This window comes from Microtus oregoni, unplaced genomic scaffold (assembly GCF_018167655.1).
Source record: "Microtus oregoni isolate MIOR12 unplaced genomic scaffold, Mior012 000004F_ref0000308, whole genome shotgun sequence".
Lineage (NCBI taxonomy): Eukaryota > Metazoa > Chordata > Mammalia > Rodentia > Cricetidae > Microtus > Microtus oregoni.
Window position 1 is genome coordinate 9,027,768 of NW_024543063.1, and position 26,219 is coordinate 9,053,986.

Sequence of the window (26,219 nt, forward strand, 5' to 3'; positions counted from 1 at the left end):
GTGACGCCATGAGGGACAGGGCTATAGGACACAATGGCTCATCTCCTCTCCTTAGAGGTTTTCTGTGTGCTGAATTATTTAGCCGATCTTTATTTATGTGTGTTTATGTGTGTGTGCGTGTTTGTGGGGGAGTGTGTGTGTGTGCATGTGTGTGTGTTTGTATATAGCACGTGTGAGCATGCGTGTGGAGGCCAGAGGACAACCTTGGGTATCACACATCCCAGGAAGTGTTCACCCTGCTTCGGAGTCAAAGTTTCTCATTGGCTTGGCCTCACTCATAGCTAGGCTGACTGGCCAGTGAGTCCCAGGGATTCTCCTGTCTTCACTTCCTCAGCACAAGCTGGCGAGCCGGCACCACTGAGCCTGCATTGAGCCAATATTTATGGAGTCCCTAATGGCGCCTGCATTTAGCCAATGTTTATTGTGTACCTAATGGGTACAGGGGCATCTCTAGTTCTTCAGTACAAGGCAGACAAGGTCTCAGCTCGGTTGGATACATCTTCTGTTCTCAGAACGGAGACAGATAAGATAGTTGAGTGGATAGATCAGGCACACAACTGCTGTGTAAGGCAAAATAATGGCTTCCCCACCCGGTTCCATAGAGGTCCGTGTCTCCACCTCAGAACCTGTGAATAAGCTGTCACATAGCAAGCGTGAACTCAAGTTGCCCACGTCTGATCTGAGATAGGAAAGGACACCAGTTCATCAGAAGAATCACAGGGCTAGGCCACTGGCATCATGAAACAGTGATGACCGCCATTACTGGCTTGAAGGACAGAGGAGGCGACCGCCAGTCAGGGATTCCAGGGAACCCAAGATACAGAAAAAGACAAGAAAGAGGATTTTCTTTTCTCCTGAAGCCTTCAGAAGTGGCACGGTTCCACTCATACCTTGATATCGGCACAGCCAGTGAAGGCCATTTTCGGACCTAGGGTCTCCGAAAATACGAAATGATGAGTGTGTGGAATTGCACACCACTGAGTTGTATCACTATTGGCAAACAAATACAGCTGAGATAGAGGTAAGCGGTGTGGAACAGGAGAGCGGTGGGGAGGGACTAGATGGGGAGGTCTGAGGAGAAAGGCTCTGAGACGAGATGTTGTGGTGATCAGCCACAGGCGGACCCGGAGAGCCATCTCGCTGCCTTGTTTCCCTAAATTTAAAGTTAGAATAATATTCCCTTTTCCAGGATTAAGTGAAATAGTGTGTCCTGCGTGCCCGGCTCCTGCGGAGGCTCACTAAATGGATTCCATGTCAACAAGGGATGATATGATAGACACTGAGTGAAATAATGGACTCACTCTGACCCTCCCTTAGTGGGACTACTCCAGGGACCAACCAGCCTTGACTCCATCCCTGCCTCTGTCTTCCTGGTTCTTCCAAGCAGAGGGGTTCTGCCCCAGTGAGCAGGTGTCGGCAGTCTTTCCTAGACACAGGATCCAGGGTCTCCCCCCACTCTGTCCATGACCACTCAGCCTTGGTTCCAGTTCCCCTGTGGACATTCCGACCGCCTTTCCCAGACTCTGGAGATCTCAAGTCTTCCATGTCTCATCGCTATCTCTCCTTTCTGTGTCTGGTGTTCCCAGATCTGAGCAAGCCTAGGTGGTTGCCAGGGTCACCCTGTGCTGGTGCGGCAGCTAACCAGCCTCTGGACTTTGGGTTTATCTGTTCCATCGTGTAAAACCAATCATTGTGGTATCCCGGGTTCTGTACTTTATGTGACGGTCTCTCTCAGTTCTTAAATCTTCATGGGAGAGCATTGCCATAGTGGCCCATTGCTTCTGGGAATGAGACAGGTTCAGGAGCATGGGCGGTATCACCAAGGGAATCAGTACACAGTGTCACCTAAAACCTGGCCAAGAGCCTTCTCTGAAAACAGGGCTGCAGGAGTGACTACCTGGGCAGCACACAGCAGCCTCAAGCCATGAGGCCACGGAGACCAGGAGTGGGAACCCACAGGAAGGAATGGTGAAAGAGCAGCTGGCATCAGGGTCAGTAAAGAAAGTGACTAGACAGTGAGGCGAGCTTGTCACAGCCAGTATCTCAATACTGAAGAGCAGGCCTCCTGGGAGGTAGTTACGGCAAGAGTGAGTCACTGGGGAGAGAAGCCTTCCCAGGGTTCAAAAGAACTTGACCACAGGAAGAAAGGCATGTGTCAGTGGGTGATGACTTCAGAGAGGGTCGTGGAGGCTTAAGAACAATTGCAGCAGGGCAAAACAAGTCTTGCTGTCCAGTGGGGCCTGCAGCTGCTTCTGTCTTCTCAAGGGGCCAGCAGACGTGATCCATCAGTGGCTACTGGATGCTCACTGTGGACTGGGAGGAGCTTTGGGAATCCCAAATAAGCAGAACAAAGACATCAAATTGAATAGTCACCTGGAAGGTAGAGGGCGAGAAGTCTGTCTTTTTATGTGTGTTTGTGTGCATGTGCGCGTGCATGTTCACGTGCATGCATTTGTGGGGGAATATGCGTGTGTGTGCAGGTATGCACATACGTGTGTGTGCATGTGTGGAGGCCAGAGGCAAATGTTAGGTGCCTTCCTCAGTTATTCTCCATCTTTGTAAAAAAATTTAAATGTAAATTTTGTGTGTATGGGTGTTTTGCTTCATGTAGGCCTGAGCTTACAAGCTTATGAGCTTGGCGCTTACAAAGACCAGAAGAGTTACAAGTGGCTGTGAGCCATCATGTGAGTGCTGGGAATCAAACTCTGCTCTTCTAGAAGAAGTGCTCTCATCTCTCCAGCCCCTCCATCTTATTTTTTGAGACCAGGTCTCACTGAGCTAAGAGCTGACCAATTAGGCTAGACTAGCTGGCCAATGAGCTCCCAGGATCCACCTTATTCTGCCCCTCCCATTCCTCTGTTGGGATTACAGGCACACATAGCTGTGCCCTTCTTTGCCATGGACGCAGGTCCTCAAGTTTGCATGGCCAGCACTTTACTGAGTGAGTGAGCTACCTCCCCAGCCCAAGGTGGCTGTGTTCACAAGTGATCTAGTATTGCTTTTCTGGAGGCAGTGGTATTTCCCGAGAGAAAAGATTTACACTGTTCAATACAGCTCTGAGTGGCCCCTGATCTCAAAGGGCAAACTGAGACGGAAAACTAAATCATCCCACAGAGAGCCAGAAATTGAGATGTCTTCCCTGGGCACAGAGGTTGCTAAATGGGGATTGATTTTTTTTCCCCTTTTCTGATTTAAGTTTACTGAGCACACAGACAAATCGTTAGGAATGTCTGGTAGGGGACAGAACCAATCATGTCACCATAGCGCTGACAGGGACAAAGAAGGGAGGTGTATCAGAGGCTGCCAACCGTGGTTTAGGGGCTTGTGGTGCAATGAAACTTGGTGCTCAATTTAAAATGTACACTTTCTGTTTTGAGATTCTCCTAGAGTAGACCTAACCTTATATGTTAGGTCCCTTTCACCTGCAGGTAACAGACCCCTTTAAGAACTTAAACCCAAAGGAACCCTCTCACTAACAGGAAACCCAGGGGCCAGCCAGTTCCTAGGTTTGCTTTTTTTTTTTTTCAGCGAATCCAATGGCACCATTCGGGCTGGGGTTCATTTTGTGTTTCTGCTCTGCCATCTGCACGTTGACCTCACTCTCTGGTTGCCTTCCCTTATGGTCACCAAACAGCGGCAGTGACTCCAGCTATCATCTCCTAGTTGGTGGGTCCGGAGCCAGTTTTCCTTGTGTCTGTTTCTAAGAAGGACTTTGATCAGACGCCCCACAGAGAGCCTTCCTGTCACATCTCGTTGACTGTAATTGCATATTGTTCCCTGGTCTGAGCCCATCGACTGCAAGGCAGGGCTAGCGTCAGCTCTATACTGTGTGGGACAAGAAAGGATGCTGTTTCCAGCAAAAACAAAGCAGACCCTAAGGTTCTGGGCTATGAAGCAACAAGATAGCCTGGGGGTGTGCAGAGATGGGGGAGAAAAGGCTAGTGTTTCGAGGTAGAGATGGTAGATGGAATGAATATCTTTGCCCAGTCACCTGGGAATGAATTAGTTATCCTACAGGCACACGGAGAAGAGGGTGGTGTTTTGTTTGCTCCTGAGAGTAAGGATGCTCCAGGCAGCTAACAGATGAGGGAGAGACTTGACTTTCTCAGGAGAATCTGAGACAATAAAACAGATGAGCTGGAACAAATAAAAAAAAAGCGAAACAAGAAAAACCTTTGAGTCAAAGAAAAACCTGAGTTTGCAAAGCGACCAGGTTCAAAATAATCTAGACATTAGCCACGGGGGGGGGGGGGGGGGTGACGTGGAGAGAGGATGGCAGGACCCATCCCTCCCACCACTAGAACCAGCATGAACTTGGATTTGGGTTGGTGTCTAGGACTCAGTTGCACTGCATCTCGAAAGCTACAGAGGAACACCTCTGGGGAATGTCGAAAGGAAACTTGGTCCCAAGAATCTCCCTTTCAAATATGAACCCAGCTGCAAGATGTTTTGTACAGTCAAAGACGTAGAAAAGTAGACCTGTCTGTGTTTACAGCAGACAGAAAGAAATTAAAATGCAGGACCCCAGGATATAGCTGCCATGACACAAAGAGGGCCTCCGTGTCCTCACATGGCCATGTTAGCCCCTGAACCTGTTCTGAGTCCCTCCTTGTGCAACGTCAGGAAGTGTGTGTTTGAGCCACATCCTTTGCCCAGAGGTTCAGACGGAATCTTTATTTCACTTGGTGACCACTCAGAACAATAACAGCTGCCACCGGCTTCCTGAACTTCATAACAACTACTCAACCGTTTGCCCTCCCAGACACTTGTGACGGGTCAGCTCTTACAGCGTGGTTTTGTTCTTTCTCCAGATGCCACACTGTCCAGAGCAATGTGACAGACACCACCAGGGACCAGGAACTTGACTCACACGTCTGAACTACATAGGTCACGGCAGGCTCTGGCCTCTGGGGTTTCCTTCTGTCTGAAAGAGTAGCCTCGGAGTCTGTGGGAAAGATCATCTCAGAGTCTATCTTCCTCAGAACATGGATCAAGAGCCTCGGTACCCCCATCTCCACAGTCCTTATCCCTGACATGCTGCCAGCTCAGCAGAGACAGGAAGTTCTCAGAGATATCAGTGTGATGGAGTTATGAGTGGGACTATTTTTCTTCTTATTCACAGGAATAAGTGTCTGGCAGCAAGTGAAGTCTAGAGGCCCCTATTCAATTCAATGGTGGACCTGGTTGGGGTACCCTGTCTAAAGGCTGCTCAGAGCCCTGCAGCCTCCCTCAGCTACAGTGTCTTTTAGGTCTCCTTGTCCTGACCCAGACCCTCCCTTGCTTCCCAGGGAGCAGAGCTACTCCAAAGGGTAGCACTGGGCAAACAGCTCATTCTGAAGTCAGAGGCCCAAGATGGGTGCCACTTCCCCGAGGGGAGAGTCACTTCCTTTGTAGTTTCAGGAAGGACCCAGGATTCATAAGAACCCCATCTTTGGGTGTGGGAACCTGGGACCAGATGGGCTGAGCATCCTGTCTGTCTCTGGCCTCACACAGTACCCAGAGGAAGTTAACGTGAACCTTAGATACAGAAGATTCTCTGGGTCTGAGAACCTGTCTTAAACGGCTTCACAGATCCCTGCCATTACTGCAGATCCTTACTGAGAGCAGACTGACAGAGCCTGGGGTAGACAGCCGCCATAGACACCTTCCCACACCCATAGCCTCCCCCTGTCACCATAGGCTCTGCTGCCTCTTGTCTGGCACCCACCTCTTTTCATTTGCAGGAACTGCTCCCATCTCATCCAAAGCCTTCCTCTTCCTAGACTTTTCCTTCCCTCATTATCCTTCCCTTTCTCTCTTTTACCGTGCCCCCTCCTTGTGTCTTCTCTTGCTCTTTGTCCTTCTCCCTCTCCATCTCGTTCCCTCTCATTTTCTTCCGTGTTTCCGTCCCTTTCTCACCTTGCAGACTAAGGAAGTAGTCGCGGCTGTCTCCCTTCTTACCAAGATCTGGACATGGCTGCATCGCTTCTAAGCAGCAAAGGGAGGAATGGGTCCATGCAGACCACTCCCTCCCTCCATTCACAGAACTGTGACCATAGCAGGGAAAATGTGACATTCTACTTTCCTGTTTGGTTTCCTAGCAGTCGCTGGACAAAGTCCTGAACGCACGGAACCCATGGCCGAGTGCTACTCATGATCAAACAGCAGCCACGCAGGTGAGGAAGGGCCCATCTCAGAGGGCCCTCTGCCCTGCCTCTCCCATCCACGAAACAGTCTTGGTGTTGCAATGTGCAGTGTCTCAGCCTAGCTCCCGCTTCTGCTGACACTGAACGGGTTCAGGTAGTAGGAATGAGTTATACAGAAACTGTGGCTAAGCTCAGGAAAGAATGTAGGTTTTCGTTTCAATGTGAAAAGGGGAACTAGAGTTAAAATAAGCTGGGACCAGTCGCAGGGCTTCCTGAAGAACAGCTCTGACTTGGCTTCACTGGGTGTGAGCTTTGATTTGCTCCTCAGTAGTCATATGCTATTGGTTATTTTAGTGTGCGTGCATGCATGTGTGAGTGCATATGTGTGTGTGCGCGCGCACATGCGTGTGTGAGTGCATATGTGTGAGTGCATATGTGTGTGTGCCTGTGTGTGTTTGAGGGAGGGTCTCATGTAGTCTGGGCTGATCTCAAACTCACTATGTAGCCGAGGATGACTTAGAACTTTGATCGCCTTAGCTCTAGCCCCGAAAGTGCTAAGATTACAGGTATGTGCTACTATGCCAGACATTATGCAGTTGCAGGGAATCCAGCTGTGGGCTGCATATGCTAGGCAGGCTCCCTACCAATTGAGCAACAGGCCTTGCCACTAGCATTTGTTTTTTGTTGTTGTTTTGTTTGTTTTCCTTCTGTTTTTGTTTTTTATAAGAAAGGACATCCTTACAAACGGGGAATTCCCTAGACCATTTAGGTCCATGGCTTCCTGCCTCTTGGTTAGTATTGGTGATCGAGACGGTCTTAGGTCAAGTGCAAGATTGGAAACAATTATGCCCAGAGATGCCATATCTCTTCCTTGAAAACTGCCTGCCCACTGCCTTGCTGAGGTGGCCATAGCAGGCTATGCTCTGTCCCCATCTGTCAGTGGTGGGCAGACACCTGCTTCTTAATCTCCAAGCAACACAGAGCTCAGCAGCCTGTGAGTGGTCCAGGCAGAGAAAGCTGTTGGTGTCTGAGCCAATCAGATTCCCGTTGGGGGCTGGGCCGTGAGAAGGGCACTGCTCTCAGCAGGGGAGGGACAAACCCACAGAAGAGCTGACTCACTGAGGTAGAACCCAGCCAGGGCCCCAGCGCCTCTGGGCCCAAGCTCTGGGCTTTCCTATTGTCCTTCTGGCCACCAAGGACAGTAGCCCCTTGCATTAATCAGCCAGAGCGACCCCCTAAACCCACGGAAGCTCCCAGTGAAGAGCCACTGAAGGTCTGTGGTCACTTATGAGGTCACAGGAAGCCACCAAAGCAAGAGAGTGAAGACAACGTGGGCACAGACTCCAGACAGATGAAGTTACGGGTTTACGAGCTGTGGGCACAAACCCTCAACAAGAAGCCACAAAGTCACGCCTTTTCCAGTCACACTCAAAATTGTCATCACTTTGAAGGAATAGAAGAAACCACAAAGGGGGAGAAAGATCAAAGACACCGACTAACTTTTAACTTAAGAGAGTTGACTCCTAGCAGGAAGCCACCTGAGAAGGACCCCAGGCCACCAGGCAAAGTTCACACAGACCTAGGCTCGGATAAAAGAGCAGAGACCACAGAGGCCCACCACTTGCCTAAGCCACCTCCCCTGGGCCAGCCACGTCCTCAGAAGCTGCGGCGTCCACATGTGAGAAAATATTCGGATGATGAACATCAGCTGAAACCTAGAACAGAGCGTTTGCTTAAGTGGACCCAAGTCTGTCCTGGCGATTCCCAGTAAACACTAGGCGGGCACAGGTACTTTCTGATCCCTAGACCAACCTGAGACCTTCCAGCCGACCCTCCATCCATCCTGGTGCTAATGCACACATGAGAGCCGGGTAGAAGCATGAACTGCCTGACCACCATGCCATGCCGCGGGGCAGTTACTTGAGCCCACAGTGGCCTATGCTGGCCTGTCACAGGAAGCTTGGTGTGAGCAGATCTGTCCCCTAGAAGGCAGCTCTGCCACATCTGGATGGAGCCAGTCCCCTTCCAGCCTCGAACTCCCGGAAGCAAGCAGCTGGTGGAAGTGATCGAAGTGATTTTTTTTAATTTCATTATTAGTCACCCTGGGAGGCCTTCCTTTAGTCATGGCTGCTCTCTTTCATGTTTCCAGGGGCTTTTCCAGGCACTCACCGCCTTTGGTCAAGGCAGCCGCGAGTCTACCTCTTCGGCCTAAGTAATCAATCATGCCCTTCAAGTTTTGGAAGTCACCAACGCCCCTTCCTGCTTCTACTTTCTTTTCAGCTAAACCCTGAAAACTCTGTTCCTTGCCGCTCTGGTGACATGGGACCTAAATGCTCATCTACTCTTCCTGCACTGCTCGGATGTGAGCCACACGCCACTGTGGCTCTTCCTGTGGTCCCCGTGAACTTAGTGACACACAAGACCCCGAGACTGTCACCTCCTTTCTGCACACTCCCGTGTTCTCTTAACGAAGCTCAGCAAAAAATAACTTCCCTGCCTTCCACATCACCCGGCTGCCACACACTGTGGTCAGACAAAGCCCTCATGCTTGCACCACAGCTCCACCATGGTGGTCTTCGCGGACTGACTGGCACTCTTGATTTTTTTTTTTTTTAAAGTTCACCTGTAGCTGGTGAGATGACTCAGTGGGTAAAGGCTCTTGCTGCCAAAGCTTAGGATTTGAGTTCAATCCCCAGAACCCGCATGACAGAAAGAGAGAAGTAGCTCCTGAAAATTGTCCTCTGACCACTACGAGCACACCACGTAGATAGATAGATAGATAGATAGATAGATAGATAGATAGATAGATAGAGTTTATTTATAGCTTTGTGTATTTTGCCTTTGTATAGTGAATTCAGATGCCACGGCTATCAGCATTGGGCAGAAGGGGGCTATGGGAAGTTAAAGGCACCATCTCACCTCATCTTGTTCCCTTGCAAGTTCACCCCCCTCTGCTGCTTCCTGGGCCCCTTACATTTGCTCCTTGGTAGTAGTCAAAGAAAACAGTAGATCGAGACACAGCCACTGGCTTGGCTCCCTTCACCATCGTGTCCCTTTCTCAGCCACGGCCGCCAACAGTCCCTGACATGCGTGACTATCATCCTACGACTCGTCATCTGTGAAGAGTCACGGTTATTTACTCAGCCCAAAACGTGTGCTTTGGGGACAAAGCTAAGCTCTGCCAGGTCTTCACACTGAGGCTCCTCGGGCCACCTGCTCTTCCTCCTCTTTTTCACTTTCTCCCAGAGTAGGCACCAGCTGGTTCGGGACTTACCTGAACAGTGAATTCATCATCCTCGTTGGGCAGAATCCTGTAAGTGTAAACACAGTTCCGGAACCTGAAATAGATCAAAGACGACATTAGAAACTGTGCAAGGAAACAAAGTTTGCTCGGACCAAGAAGAACAAGGCTGTTTGACACACCGTGGGGAGTCTGCACAAAGTCTCCAAAGGTCAGCGTTGATGGTGTTCTGAGGCGAAGCTGAGCCAATGTCTCACAGTCCTGCATACAGCACTGTTTCTCCACTGCCTCAGTACACCAAGAGTGGCCACGGATGTACCGTTTATGTCACTGCTAGATAGCCATGGGGGTCGGATCTAAATGCGCCCGTCATCCACAGGGGCTTCCTCAATTGCTTAGCTGCCATGTTGTCTAAGAGAATGGAGCAAGAGATGTGTTTGAAGAACTGAAACTCCCAGGGGCTCAGCAAGATGGTGTGGTAACCGGGTCTGGAGTACAGCTGCAGAGGGAACACATTGGCCAAGGTGTGGCTCCCAGTACCTACCTTCCGCTGGGACCTCATTCTCCCTACTTGGCTCCTTCCCTGTGGACTCCTTGCTTTATGGCTTCCTTCTTCCTTAAGTGAGCCCTACCCATTCAGACACTCAGATTTGCAGAGGGTTGGAAATCTCTGGCTATTTCTGTAGAGGAAGGGCCCAGTACCTAAGATCTCCTTCTCTATCTTCTTTGGCTCAAGGATACCGGGCACTTTTGACCTTCCTAGAATCTCTGAAAGTAAGGACTTGTTTAAGCTAAGGACCCTATGGTAAGGGGCCATTGGTGACCAGTCTCCAGCTTGCTGGTATCTGATAGCATGGTGGCCATGGGAGTCTCCTGGTGGCCAAGGCTGGAAGGCTGTAAGAAGTTTTGGGGAACACCATCACTACTAGCTCCTCCTGAGGTCTGCTAGAATGACCTCTCCCCCACCTTCCTCTGTTTGGGGTTTATGTAAACAGTGAAAGCTAGGTATCCTTATTGCCCCAAGGGCTAAGTTCTGTCAACAACACAATGCTTCTGAGAGTTAGGGAGGCTGGCGAGAAGTCTCAGTAGATAGGAACACTTGCTACTCTTCCAGAGGACCTGGGCTCAATTCCCAGCACCCACATGGAGACCAGCAACTAACTGTAATTCAAATTCTAAAGGATCCAGCATCATTTTCTGGCCTCTGCTGATACGGCATGTACATACTACATACACATACACACATACACACACACATAGGCAAAACACATACAACTATATCTTACAAAAAGTCACTTAACCCCTCCCATGTGCCAGACTCAGTACCACGATTTCACATGTGTTATTAGTTAACTCAGTTTACAGTCAGTTTACAGTTTTTATACTGAGGGTTGGGTGTTTAGCTCAGTTGGTAGTGCTTGCCTAGCATTTATGAAGCCCTGAGTTCAATTCCCATCACAAACCAGGCATGACGACACACATCTCTAATGCCAGTGGAAACAAAAGGATCAGAAGTTCAAAGACATCCTCAGCTGCACACGGAGTTGGAGGTCAGTCTGGATTACATGAGACTGTGTCTCCAAAACCAGAAACTAACAAACATATCCAAAAATGACTGTATATTGAAAAAAAAATGACACACACAGAAAGTTGTAAAATGAAAAATATGTTTCCTCCATCCTATGAGTTTCTTAGACTTATTCTTATTTGTAAAATATTTTTAAAATATACATACGATTATGTATCTATATATACCTTTAAATGTATATAAATTATACTGTTTACATTGTATTAAAGTTTTCTTTCTTCATAAAATATCACGGAGTTCTTCCACATTGTGTTGGTTTGAGTGAGAATGTTCCCCATAGGTTCCTATGTTTGAATACTTGGTCCCGAGTTGGTGGAACTGTTTGGGAAGGATTAGGAGGTGTGGCCTTGTTGGAGTAGGTGTGTCATTGGGGGTGGACAGTGAGGTTTTAAAAGGATCAGGATGTAAGTTCTCAGCTACCTGCCTGCTGCCATGGTCTCTGTCAGGATGATCATAGGCTCCAAACCTGTTGGAATCCTAGTAAACTCTTTTTTCCATAGGTTGCCTTGGACGTGGTATCTCTTCATAGCAACAGGGACATAACCAAGACACGTGAGCTAAGAGAGATGGTTTGCTGATGGTCTCAGCATTCTTCCACATAGATACCCCATTATGCCCTTGACCAGGACCTGATGGTAGTGGTAATTTGAATATTTTGCCTTTATTCAATAATGCTGCAGTGAACAAGCAGCTCTGCTCCTACATCTGTGCACACTGGATGAACTCTTTGTTTTCATGTCATCATAAGACGAAGAGGATAGCAATGCCACATCTGCTTGCTGCCGGGAAGACTAACGGCATTCATGTATTGAAAGCCTTATGAGCAGTGCCTGGCTTACACTGGACCCTCCGAGTGTCTGCCTCCCAAGTGCTGGGATTAAAGGCGTGTGCCACCACCACCCAGCTTAGTTATCATGTATAAATAAAACTAGGCAGAGTCAGCCAGACAAAAAGACATAGGCATTTTACACACATGCACACTTTTATGTAGCTTAGACCTGCTTCAAACTCGTGATAATCCTCCTGTCTCAGCCTCCCAAGCGCTGGGATTGCAGGTGTGAGCCACTGTGTCTGTCTGGCAGTCTGCATTTTGGTAGAGACTACCATCTGCCATCCAGCAAGACTGTCATTTTTTTTCTTCCTCCTAACGGATATGAGAGTGTCTATTTCCTCACACCCTGCTGACTGGTTTATCAGATTTCTTAATCTTTGCAAATCTGAGAGGGGGAAGAACAATGACAGCTTGCCTTCATTTGCCTCTCCCTGTGAGAAAGGTTCAGCATGTTCTTGTTCTTGGCTGTTTCTGTTTCTTTTTCTTTGAATTCCTTTTTACGTCTTTGTCTCGCTTTTTCTTTCTGTCATCTTGTGCTTATTTACAGAACTCTGATCTGTGTTGCTACTCTTTTTCAATGACGTTTGCTCGTTATCTTTTGTAGCTGGGTAATTTTACGTTTTTATGTCGTCAGTTTTATAAGCTTTTCTTTTACGGTGTGACATTCATATATACTTTAAGAAAATTTGGGGCAATGCTTTGGGAGATTGCATGACTTTGTTGCTTCATTTCCCCATGGGAAAACTTCTCAGGAGAGCTCATGTGGCTTTAGGCCCAACTTTCTGTCCCCGTTCCCCAACCTCCAAACCTGTCTCCACGGCCCAAGTTAATACCACCACTATCTGGCCTGATGTCATCTCAGGTCTCAGAGATCTCTTGGGAACACAGGGAATCCTCACAACACTCCCTTAGCCATCCCCCTGGTTCCTAACCTCAACCCTATGCAGAGCCAGGGGACTGTAGAGCCTGCTCTGCCCTATTCAGGGCTTATCTCTCAGGAGCCCTGACATTTCCTCCTACAGATAACGAAAGGCTCAGGAGGGTGAAAATGGCTCTCTCTGGCTGAGGGCAGCTACTTATGGAAGAGCCACAAGGAGCTGGCAAAACACATGGACTCACAGACAGAAAAAAAACAGAGAGGCAAAGAGGGGCTACTCCAAACAGGAAAACCCCCTTAGTTTAGTTAAATGTTGGGGGGAAAACCTGCCTGGCCTTTTCAAAGATGTTCTAGAAACTGAAACAAAGAAACAAGTCTCACGGGACTAAGGCCGAAATCAGAACTGAATACAACAGGAGCATCTCAGATGACCCTGCCTGAGAGCTGTCCTTATGCAGACAACATCATAGCCATCACCCTTATGCAAACACCAGTCCAAAATTAAATTTCAAAGAGTTCTGGGGCCTCCACAGAGAGGCTAGCCCCCACCCCAGCTCCGTTCATCAGCAGCTGCCCTTCTCCCTGGTCTTATGTAGAGTATGAGCCACATACTTATGTGTGCACAGGCCAGCTCATGTGCATGACACATATGCTCACATGTGCATTCACATAACACACACACACACATGCACACATGGATGCACAGCACACTTCTAACACACGTACAAGATATTACAGCCATAATCTCGAGAGCACGCTGTGTGTGGCTCCGTGGTAGAGCACTTGCCTAGCATGTGAGCAGCCCTGATTGAATCCTCGACTCCATGGGGGAAAATTAATATGTTGCATGCAAAGATCCCGCAGGTAAATTCTGTTTGACAAGTGCATCTCCAGATACTGTGTTCATTGCATGCTGGGGATGATGACTCTTGACCAGTCGTTGTCATTCTTCTCGGTGATTTGGTACCAATGTGGGGTTGCTAATGCTAACTCTCAGCTGTGTGACTCTACCTTGCCCCATGGCCCCATGGGATCCCCATGGGATCCAGATCAGGACAAATCTTTCTTCTGTTACCAAAGGACATCTTCCGTCCTCAAGGGAAGGCGGTCTAAGAGCAGAATTGCCACTTAACTTGCTCCATTGGTGACAAGTGACAGAAGTCTGTCCTGAGCTGATCCTGGGGGAGGAGCAGAAGTGGGAAGTTGCCTTTGCTGGGGTAGGAGGTGGGTGAAGAGTCGGGGGACAATTCTGGAATGAATAGTATGAGAAATTGTGTTTCACCACAAGAGGAGAGGGCAGTCACATGTGAGTAGGAAACTGGTCAAGTCTGATGATTCCTAGCCAACGACATTAGCAATAACTAGAATCACCTTCCACACTGTGAGTCCCATAGAGAGGCAGAGAAATCGAACTTGAAAACCAGACACCAGGGCTTGTCTCACTCCACGATCTGCTCCTGGAATTGCTTGTAAATCCCACCCTGACTCTTGCTAAGCACCACTTCTAATTTCTAGAAAATACTCCTTGCGTTTTCTCTTTTCAAGGTTACATATGGCACACTTCTGGGCAAGATGGGATAGAAGACAAGCAAAATGGGAAGTCTGCATTTAGGATGCCATGTGGAGTTGGGCATGGTCCTGCACACCTACAGTTCCAGCACTTGGGAGGCTGAGGCAGGAGGATAGAGAATTCAAAGCCAACATGTGACACTTCCCCCATGCTCCAGTCAAAAGAGGAGTCAAGTCATTTTGGATAACACAGAACTAAGAGAATGGACATAGCCCCAGAAATCAAGAGTGTTTAACACCTGCTACCCAAACCTAAAGAATTCCAGAGTCACAGGGCTAAGATAGAGTGACAGAGGCCATCTGTGGCTCACATGGGTCCCTCCAGAAGAGAGAAAAGAGGAGGAGGGTCAAGTGGCCAGCAGGTGAGAAGCTGACAGTAGGCAGGCACAACACTGTCCTCAGTCATAGGAACCCAAGTGGTCACTCTTGACCTAAAGCTTTAGGAAGCAGAGGCATGGGAGCAAGGCCCCTAGAAGGCAGCCTTCCATCTGTCTGTTGAGAGTTGGCCCAGTACCACCCAATTCTTATTGGTTTGGGAGGGAGTTCTTATCTCCTTCCTTCTTACATTTTGTTTATTTGCTTGATAAGATAATTTTGGCAGAGATGAACTTTTGATTCTAAAAGAAGTTGTACATGCACATTCTCTCTCTCTCTCTCTCTCTCTCTCTCTCTCTCTCTCTCTCTCTCGTTGTTACTGGATCTGTGAAATATACCACCACTCAAAAGAGACCTCCACCCCAGAAGGACATAAAGGAGTAATCTCTGTCTTAAATAAACCCATTGTTTCAAAACAGCATGGTGAGGCCCAGGGAGGTAAATCTGAATTCCTAGAACCCATACATCCTAGTTCTACCCCAACCAAAGGCAAAGAAAAGACTACTTTGGCAGGGTATAAGAGATTCTCCTTGAGGAAGACATTTTCTTTTTCCATCCTGCTCCACTATATGACTTTAGAAATACTGGCCAATGTCATGAGCCATGGGATGTGAGTAAGCGGTGTAAGCGTTTGGAAGGAAAAGACTATAATCTTGATTTCTAGATGATATGAAGACCTGTTCAGAAGAGTTAGGGCTGGGCAGGAGGCTTGGTGAGCAAGCATTCAGACCGGAGTTCAGATCCCCAGAACCCATGTAAAAGAGTGGGGTGTATAGCCTATGTGACAGTGCATGCCTTGAGTCCCAGAGCATGGGAGGTAGGCACATCTCTGTGAATTCTAAACCAGCCAGGGTGACATAGTGAGACTCCAGGGCTGGGAGGGGATGGGCAGCAGAGACAGGAGGCTTGCTGGGTCTGGTCAGTCAGCCCTAGTCCAAAACAGCAAGCTCTGTGTTCAGTGAGACACTGTCTCAAGGGAACGATGTAGAGAGTGATAGATCAGGATATCCGATGTCCTCCTCTGGCCTCCACTCACATGCACAGGTGTCTTAGGTAGGGTTTCTATTGCTGTGACAAAAACACTATGGCCAAAAATCAAGCTGGGAAGGAAAGGGTTTATTTGGTTTAAACTTCCACAGTGCTGTTCATCACCAAACGAAGTCAGGACAGGGACTCAATCAGGGAAGAAATCTGGAGGCAGGGATTAAGGAAGAGGCTGTGGAGGGGTGCTGATTACTGGCTTGCTTCCCCTGGCTTGCTCAGCCTGATTTCTTAGCAAACCCAGGACCACCATCCCAGCAATAGCAGCATCCACCATGGGCTGGGTCTTCTCCCATTGATCATTAATTGAGAAAATGCCAGATCTCATGGAGGCATTTCTCAACTAAGGCTCCTCTCTGATGGCACTAGCCTGTGTCAAGTTGACACACACAAACCAGCCAATACAGCAGGCCAACACACACATGTGCACACACAGCTGTGCACATGCACGGTATCACACACACCACAGATGCTAACATTTCTTTAAAAAGCAAAGATAAAAGAAGCAGCTGAAAGATTAATGAGGAATTGTCAAAGAAAGTGACAGAGTGAAAGATGAAAGCATAAAATTCTCTGCAGGCAATTTGTTATTGTGAACCAGTAACAACAGGGAGAGTGTAACATTTACAATAGTAATAAAAATATAAAGCCACCAGCAGAAACCCTGACAAGAAATATTCTGGGTCTGTATGAAAAAATATTACACCATCAAGAGATAACATAATAAGACTGAATGTCGCTAAAATGTCAAGGCCACAGATTACATTATAATTCTTGCCATCCCAGTGAAAGTTACAATACAAAGTTTTGTCCAACTTGAAAAGTATTATTATCTGGTTTACATGGCAAAACACTTGAATATAAGATAATATAAGAAAATCCCAAAACATTTTGCAAAATGATGCTATTGTCTTTGTAAGAAGAATGGTGTAGGGGGACATACTTGGACAGATAAACAACCAAAAAGGACCTTAGTAAGACTTAGCAATTATCAAACAAAGGAATCATGGAGGGGAAAGGATACATCATTTAATAAGAGCTCCCGGGAAAGATGGCTACTTGAGAAAAATAAGCATAAATTTCCATCATTTGTCATCCATTAAGGCCAACAAGATTTAAGTTTTCAATGTGAACAATAAAAAATAAGGAGACGGGGCGGGGTAAAAAAAAATTAAAAAAAAATAAGGAGACAACAGCCTAGGCCACTGCTATATTTGTTTGTATAGTCAGGATGCTAAACACACAATATTCATTATTCAGTGAGCACGTGCAATAATTCTACCACATCGATCCTCTTATGCTTGGTTTTCAGATGAGGAGCCCAGGCCCAGGGTAATTAGATAAACGATGGAAGTTCCTTTGATGTGGGAAGTTCTTCTGTATGCATGTTGTTTTTATTGGTTAATGAATAAAGAAGCTGTTTTGGCCACTGGCTTAGCAGAGTAGAGCTAGGAGGGAAAACTAAACTGAATGCTGGGAGAAAGAAGGCAGAGTCAGTGAGACAGCATGTAGCCGCCAGAGGGGAAAGATGCAAGTTGTTGGTTAGAACCTTGCCTACGGTAGGCCACGAAATTTGTAGTAAAATATAAAGTAATGGAAATGGGTTAATTCTAGATGTAAGAGCTAGCTAGCAACACACTCAAGCTATTAGCCAAACAACATTGCAAATAATATAGTTTCTGAGTGATTATTTTGTGGTCTTGGCAGCTGGGAACTAACAAGCGGCCTCCCCAACATTCCTTCTGTCACCCGAGTTGATTAGCTACAAAGACCCAGTCCTAACCCTCATAAGTGAGTTTCTGCATGCAGAAGGAGTCTCTGTATTGGAAATCCAAGGAAGAAGTGAAAAATGAAAACAAAGAAAAAAGAGAAAGTGATAGATTTTACGAACATTTATGATCCTTCTATGTCAGAGAACATAAAGCTTAAAGACAAACCATCATGAAAATGTATTTGCAAAAAAGCAGGACACAATAACTCACATAGGCAGATAACGAAGCTTGCAGTAGCCCTGATGCTGGGGACTGAACCCAGGACCCCATGAATACTAGGCAAACATTTTAACTACTGGGCTACATCTCCAGCCCCTCCACTTTCTATTGAGACAGGACCTCGTTATATGGTCCATGGTGGCCTGGGATGCATAACCGTCCTTCCTCCCAAGCTGCATACACTTTTAATTGAAGAAAAGAGGCTAAGAGAATAGAGAGGACCATCTGCAAAAGAGGACGGCCAGCAAGCCTCTCAAACCAGATCAGCGATCAAAAGTAAATCAAAATGAGCAAGGATGACCTTGCACCTTAGACTCTAATTTTCTTAAAAATAACCATATGTAGAATAGGATATTGGAAGGAGGTGGGTGTTCTCTCATGCCGCTTGCCAGAAGCATAAATTAAGTCAAGATCTCTGTTAAGCAATTTGCCATTTTGTATCCACAGCCTTTGAAGGCTCCAGCTCTGTAATCTAATAGTCCCCTGGGGATTTGCAACCAGTAACATGTGTAACAATTCTGCTGGATGAGTGCTGATAATGCAAATGTCAGATAATCAGAGAATCATTCCATAAAGCATGAAACATCCTGGAAGAGAAGCCTGTGCTTCCAGCAAGGGTGATGTTTAGGAAGAAATTCTAACTAGGCAGGAAAACCCCAGGTTGCTAACTAGGTTGCTGGAAACCTCAGACCACAAATGAGAGGTGGTGCTCTGTGTGTGTATGTGTGTGTGTGTGTGTGTGTATGTGTGTGTGTGTGTGTGTGTGTTATACAATAGAGCTTGCATATATATATATATATATATATATATATATATATATATATATGGAGAGAGAATGAGAAGGCACAAACAAATCAACAAGGCTTATTCTAGTCTCTCAGTGACTGGGTGATGGGTATACTTGTTTTATACTTTTTACTTTATGCTTAACTGTTTGTGGAGGTTGAGACAGGGTCTCACTAAGGCTGACCTGAACTCATGGCAATCTTCCTGCCTCAGCTTTTTGAGTGTGGCATTACAGGCGTGGCCCACCACACAGAGCGAATACCACTTCGGTTACTGGAAAGAAGACTTCACTGTTTATCTCCAGCTCTGTCCGCTCCTCCGCTGCCCACTCCAGCTGCAGGGCCAGGTGAGCACTCCCTTTCTGCAGAGGTTCCTTTGGCCAGCCCTGCACGGTATTATTTCAATTGCAAACTAAACCCAAACTGATGGGTTCTGAAGCCTGCTAACAGCATGTCCACTTCCGTGTATGTGTTTAGGGGCACAAGTGCACATGCTTAAACATAGGAGTGGAGACCAGGGACAATCTTTAGTGTCCTCCTCCCTCAGATGCCATCTTTTGTTTTGTTTTTTGTTTTATCGAGGTAGGGTCTCTCAGTGGCCTGAGGCTCATTGGTTTCGTTAGGCTGGCTGGTCAGTGAACCCCGGGGATCCTCTCGTCTCTGCCTCCCCAGCACTGGGATTACAGGCATTCATCATCCCGCTTGGCTTTTTTGTGTGAGCTGTGGGGATGGAACTCAGGTTCTTGCTCTTGCAAGACAAGTGCATTGCCAACTGAGCCATCTCCCTAGCCCAGTAAGATGGTTTTTTAAGTAATGGAGACAAAAAGACCATGTGCGCTACGTTGAGGCAACTTTACAAGATGGGCAAATTTGTAGGGTTTGTTAAAAGAAAAAAGAAATCTGACCCCATATGTTTCTTAATGTTTCTTACACTCCTTCTCCCCACCTCTTCCACCTCTCTCCCAAAGGGCAAGAACCCACTGCGGCTACCAGTGTGGGGCTCCCTCTTATAGAATATTCTGAGTCCTGTGTAGCTTTTCCACAGCTGTGGGACTTCAACCCTTTGGCACCTCCTTACTAAGGTGGAGCTAGAGTTAGAAGGTTATAGGAGCCTGCCTCTCCTCTAGACTTCACCTTCATTCTCTGGTCCTCTAGGCATTCTTTTTTTTCTGTGTCTGTGCCCAGGCCCCTCCCTCTCTCAGGCTCCCAGGCGGTCAGCCCTGGTGGTGCAGCAGCCACCAGACACTCTTGCGTCAGTGAAGTCCTCTTCCTGCCTCAATCGCTTTGAGCACTTCCTCTGTGGAGGCCCCACATGACAGCTCGTGTCTCCCAGAGGCCTCCAGGAAGTCCCGGAAGTGACAGTGTCACCGCTCTCCCGTCATGGAACTTTCTTCACAGATGGGTCCCCTGCTTCTCTGCTTCTGAGACATCACTGGTGCTCTCAGCTCATAAAACCAATGGCCAGATGTATTTTTACATATGCAAAGCACATGGTGTGTGTACTCTGACCGGTCTAGGGCTAGGTCTGGGGATATCCATCTTATTCCCATCTTCCTATCTTATCCTCTCAATGATGTAGCCACTCGAATGTGCAAAGACTATATAGACAGCTCTCCAAATAAGGCATACAGACGACCCATTAGCAGCAGTAACATGAGGAATACAACTTAAAATCACGGTTAAATGTTGTCTCACACCACTAAGCTGGGGAGAATAGAAAAGACAGGCACATTTAGGAAGTAGAAGCATTAAGATCAGGAGTTCAATTTTGACTGTAATAGGGAATACGGAGCTGGCCTAGGCTACATGAGACCACGGCTCACAAACATGCAAACAAGCAAGTGGATGGGGAGGGAGATAGGTGCTAGTAAAACGTTTCCCTTGAAAGCATGATAACTCTAGTTTGATGCCCAGAATGTACATTAAAAACCAACCAACTAACCACAACAACAAACTGGGTTTAGTGGCTCTCTCCCTGGCCAGCCTAATCTACATGACAAGTTCCAGGGCATTGAGAACCTCTGTCGTAAAAAAAATAAAATAAAAATTAAAAAGGTGGGGCTGGTGAGATGGCTCAGGGGGTAAGGGTGCTTGCCACCAAGTCTGACTACTTGAGTTTCGTCTCTAGGACCCACATGGTGGAAGGAGAGGATCAATCCCTGAAACTGTCCTCTATCACACACACACACACACACACACACACACACACACCCTAGATACCAAACCAGTAAAAAAACTGGACCCCCCCCCACACACACATGGCTGGTGAGAGGGTGCCACAGCTGAGCACAAGAGATCAGCAGTTCCTCAAAATGCTAAATATCAAATCACCACATGACCCAGCCCCGCCTCTCAGGGCCATACCCAAGACTACTGCAAACAGAATCCACACAAAGGCTGGTTCATAACTCTTCACAGAAGCATTGCTCATAACAATGAAAAGGTAAAACACAGTGCAAAAGTCATTCAACAGGTGCCCATGGTGTGCCCATACAATGAACTAATAAACTCATAAACTGACCAAAAGATGGACACCTGCTGCAATTCAGATGAACTTGAAGCATAATGCCAAGTGAACAAATCCATAGTTCCCCAAACTGGAAATTCACTTGTCAGGTAAGTCCTTAGAGAAAGAAAGTGGATTGGCTGTTTCCAGAGGTCGGGGAAAGAGCAGCAGCAAGCAGCTGCTCAGGGTATGGTGGAGGGGTCTTTGGGGGACAGTAAGAATGCTCTGAATTAGACAGTGGTGTTGGCTGCACAACAATGTGGCTGTATTAAGGAGCACTGTGTGACTTTACAGTGTGAGCACTAACCTCAGAAGAAGCACTGTAAGCCAGGGAACTGGCCTGGCCAGCCTCACTTGGGAGCTGGGTTCTAGGGATCTTGCTAATATAACAAAGCGACTCTAAGCAGATCCTAAGCAAGTCTTGCCCCTCAGGGCTATGTGGCCTGGCATGAACCGGGGAGCATTAGCAGAGTTCTTGTTCCATCTGCGAGGCAGGGAGGCAGGAGCCTCGTGTCCCAGAGAGATGGGGTTGATGTTAAAGAGTGCTAATGTCCTTGCACAGGTGAGCGTAACCTACGTGGTAGGCAGAGCTGCAAAGCGCACCTAAGCCAGTGCCTACCCTGTACCTGGGAAGACAGATCCATTCTGTGTCACTTCATATAAACGCTATAATTAAATAGGCCTTGCTGGGTTCAGCCCTCCCTCCTGGTCTCCAAGAGCACCATCCTCAGACAGAGGCTTTTTCTCATGTCAAGAGGATGTCAGGAGCCCGCGGACCTCCAGTTCTGGCTTCTGCCTATGCTGGCCTTTCCTCATTTGCCTTCAGGGCCAGATACAGGAAAACAACTCCACATTGCCTTTGCACAAAAGGCGTTAGCAAGCTGTGGAAACCTCACAGAAACTTAAAATGGAGATTGGAGGAAGGGAGCCAACTGCACACCCTCTCACAGCACAGCCCATGCCCTGACCCCTCTGCTGGGCATTTCCACCCTTAAAAGCCCTTCTCTGCAATTCTTCTCTTTCCACCAAAACCAGGTGTGACAAGGTTTTCACCCCACTCTCAAGAATCCCAAAAACCGGGCCTGTTTTATCACTTCTGGCAGGCTTGGGGCCTGCTCTCCCTCCAGGGGCTGGCTAGTCACTGCTTTCCTTCAGATGACTAGAATGCCACCCCTGAGGGCATTTTCGATGGTAAATGTCCCATGTTTTTTTTCCTCTTCATTTCTGTACTGCCAGGACTAACAAGCCCGGAACTATCTGGTATTCGATCCTCACCCCATCATCAGGCACTATGGAAGGCTGCTTGTCGAGGGGATCCCTCACACATCTGACTGGATCAAAGGCAGCCACGTTCTCCCGACAAGAGAGGAAGCCAGATGGCTCCAGAGTGGTTCATGGGAGAATGCCACACATGCGGATGGTAGCTAACTTGATCTAGTTGAATTAGGGTACTGTCTAGGTCTGGCCAGCTCTTTCAGGAAGAGCAGTTGCACCCAAATTCTTCCTGTGTAGCTGAAGCAGAAAAGAAGCTAGCTGGCTGACCCACAGACCCTGAATTTGCTGACCTACCCTCCAAAGCAGTATCTTCTCTGTAGCACACAGTACCAGGCCTTGCTGTCCCTGCTCACGAGCCTCATAGCCTCTTGAATGGCTTCCATCCACCTGGCCAATATCCCACCCAGGGCCCACAGGCTCCTGGGAGTGTAGCTGATGCACCATGGAGGAATTGAGTAGAAATGAGAGGTGATGACATGGGCCCCAGTTAGAAGAGCTCACACTCCCTTTCAAGGAAGGCAGACTAGGACTCCAATCCTACTGGCAAGATCCCCCCACAAGACAGGCTCTGGGCCCTCAGTGTAACTCCAGGCTCCCCTAAAACAAGGCTCTCTGAGTGACTGAGAAGAGACAAAAGCCTTCTTGCTTGGCGGTAGAGGACAGGGCTGCTCTTTCTCAAGGCAGTGAGGGTCAGGGTGTGGGGGGAATGCGTGTCCTACATCACACGGGTGGTACTGAATGCACCCTTGTCTTTAAGCATTTACCCTGGCTGTGTCTAGTCAACTCTCCTAGCCCGAAGGCCATCCTGACAAGACTGTGCTCTCCCCAGAGTGTCAGACGCACCTAAGCCACAGACATGGGGCCCCTGCTGCTGTCCTTTCAGTCACAAGAAGGGACATGGATGAAGCTCCAGCTTCAGGGTCACTAAGTTCCTGACCCACGGCTGCATGACCCAGAGTCCACACAGACCGGTGTCCAGGAAGACAGCTCACATGCCAAATCTATTACTTCTGAGACCAAAGAAGGTTCTATTGCCCTGTACCCCACCTCCACCCTGCACCCCACCTGCACCCTGTATTCCATCTCCTCTTTGCAGCCTCATATCTCCCCTTTACCCTGCCGTTGTCCTGAGACTGTTGCCTTGATCTCCTCTGGCAGGAGCTGGGATTCTGGCCAGGGTAGAAGGTGGGGGCCTGGGAAAGGTGGGGGTAAGGGAGTGGGGGATGAGATGAGGGGTGGGGATGAGGTGGACAGGCTCCATTATTCACAGGGAAGTTGGGGAGAAGTAAGGTGTGAAGTTTGTTTTTTAAGGAAGCTAAGTGTCTTAGCATTAAAGGGGTGGCTTCTAACAAGTTTGCAAATTTTGGGGGGCATGAAATATACTTTTTTCCATATACTGCGGTTGTAGCAATCGTCCAATTAGTTTGAAATCTCCAAATTACCTTGTCTTGGCATGAGCCTAAGGCAGCTGAGGTAGGGGAGAAAGGGAAGAAAAAAGGGCCAGGGACTGTCTGCCTAAAGGACCTGCAAGACCCCGTGGGCTCAGCTCAGCCAACACCTCCTTTGACTTCAGCCTTCTGGATGCTTAGAGTAAGAGAAACCATAAGAGAACACAGGCCTGTAACCCAAGCACACCGCAGTCTCTTAGCCCATAGCCAACTCCCAACAGAATTGCCCTTGGCCCAAATCCCACTGGGGCAGAAAAGAACTGTAGCTGGGCCAGTGGAGTCCGGCTGAGCCTGTGAGATGGTGAAAAGTACCTTCCTTCCCTCTTCAGGGCCCCTCGCTGGTAGATCCCCAAGGGATGGGGCTTTGGGGAGGTTCTGGCCACCTGCAACGCTTCTCCTGAGACTCACTGGTGGGTGTACAGGAAGCTGGCTGCTACCTCCAGCACCACAAGAAGGTCAGCCAGCCATGAGCCTGAGCTGGTTTCTAGTGCCCACCCCCCACACACCTCTAGCTCCGCGCACACCCTCGTTCCCCTTGCTTCCACCCGAGTCCACTGGCATGCCCAGCTTGTTGGTGGCAGAGAGAGGTGGGCAGCACGAGCTAGTGGTCTCTGGGAGCCAACAGCCTTAGCCTGGACTGTTATCAGTTCCTAACCTATTCAAGCCTCACACTCGTCATCTCCAGGTCTAGGTGTTCAGAGGACCTCACTCCTGGTTGCCTTGAAGACGAAACCAGTCTATAACTGCCTAGCACAGCAGATCCCAATGTGAGTCAGGCTCAGAACTGTCTGTGCTCAGTCACCCACTTCCCTCCTGCGTGAAGATATGAGGGCCTTGGCTGTTCTTGAAAGCTCTCTGTCAGCTCAGGGACACTCTGTCAGATGCTACCTGAGCTGTTCAAGTGGACACACCCTTCCTGACTGTGTTCCTGCCCTGCTCCAACCTGAAGCCAGGACATGGTTAGACCACAGGGCTGTAGGGGTAAGGGCCTTCCTCAAACACTAGACAGATGTAGTGTTAAAAAGGAACCTTCGGCAAGTGGCTGTTTCCTCTGTTGTTAGGATAACCAACACATTCAGCAACATCTCCATGCTGGGCTGTAGGGGGAACCAACTGGGGCAGAGACCCAGCTGGGTGGGGATGCAGCCGAGTGCAGGGAGGGATGGAGACCTGCTCCAAAAGCAGCTCTGTGACTTCCTCTGTCTAAGCTTACCACCTGGAATAAAGCTTCTGGGTGAAGAGTCCCTTCCGGAATAAATGCACCCCAGCCTCAGCTCCCCAAATAGAACTAGCTCCAAGACTGTGCCTGGGTGGAGGAAGGGATCCCTCCTGCCACTGCTGCCCTTCGCTGGGTCCCTGACTGACACTTAAGTTGACCAAGATGCTTTTCAACACGCCTTCACCAGAGAGGCCCAAGTTTCTTCCTGGATCAAAATGAGGACCCGTTCTCCTGCCTCCGGAGCCCAGGGAGACCCCTGGCACAACAGGTCGGGAAGGGCTGCACTGTGAACCGGGCCCAGAGTAACTCAAAGAGCCCTAGCACCATAGCCTGTTGGGACACAGGCTCCCAGAACTCAAAAGCCAAGGTCCAAATTGGGCCTCAGAAGCTGCCTACCTCTGCTCTCCCCATAGGGAGCCGGTCATGTTTCACCTGTGACGTGAAACTAACTCAAGCCATTACAGGGGTTGCCCTTTTGATCCACCCCTCAGGGGTCCCTGGATCTGGCAGTTGGGAAGAGACGGGGGTACTCACAGCACACATAGCGCGTAGGCCCTGGGGATGGACTCGCTGGCACGCACAAGGAAACTGCCGTCCTTGCCGGCCCTGGAAAGCAGCTCCTCTGCTTTGGAGCGGGTGATGTTGCCATGGTTCCACCCAGGGCCCATAGCAGGCATGGGTCTCCTGGGCTGGGTCAGCAGCCACTCCCAGGACGGACACACCAGCAGAGCACTTCAGGGTCCTACGCTGAGACCTGCCGCCTGTTGTCTCTCAGAAGTTGCCTCTGCTGCTACTACCAGCTTAACTGACTGACTTCCTGTTTCAGGCGCTCAGCGAGGGAGAGGAAACTGAGCTGCAGAGAACTTCCTCATTATAGAAACCAAGTTGAGGGGGGGCATCATCTACCTTCCCACCCAGCCCAGTCGCTGGCTGCCTGCCCCACCCTCTTAACTCGCTGGTTCTCAGTATCTCCTGAATGGGACTCAACTTCCAGAAGCCTCCATTATCAGCCAGAGTTCTGCATGGGTGGGAGGGGGGGAGACAAAAGCTCTTATTTGGCATCAGGTTTCATGACTGGCTTCTGAAGTGTGGCCTAATATTTGTGGAGGGGGCCAAAGGAATGGCCACTGGCAAATCTGTGCAGGTATTCACAAGGGCAGTCCTAATACTTTTCCTTTTTGCACCCCCCATCCTACTTGTGATGGTCAGCTTTGATCGCTAAATTGACACAACCTAGAATTACCTGGGAAGAGAGAGCCTCGGTGAGGGGATGTTTACATGGGTCAGCCTGTGGGTGTGTATGTGGCAGGGGGTTGTCTTAATCAAGTTCATTGACGTCAGAAGACC

General features: G+C 48.6%; 1 protein-coding gene across 1 annotated transcript in view; it reads right to left on the minus strand.

Annotated features, from left to right (window-relative positions):
- The window catches only part of Inpp5d (inositol polyphosphate-5-phosphatase D), a 112,004-nt gene extending 86,362 nt beyond the window's left edge, over positions 1-25,642 (minus strand). Inside the window, exons 1-2 of the mRNA XM_041650784.1 lie at positions 25,407-25,642; positions 9,400-9,463 (exon numbers count right to left, since the gene is read on the minus strand). Coding sequence (XP_041506718.1) covers positions 9,400-9,463; positions 25,407-25,549 — 207 coding nt within the window. The 5' untranslated portion in view covers positions 25,550-25,642. The remainder of the gene's footprint in view (positions 1-9,399; positions 9,464-25,406) is intronic.
- Between the last annotated feature and the right edge of the window lie 577 nt (positions 25,643-26,219).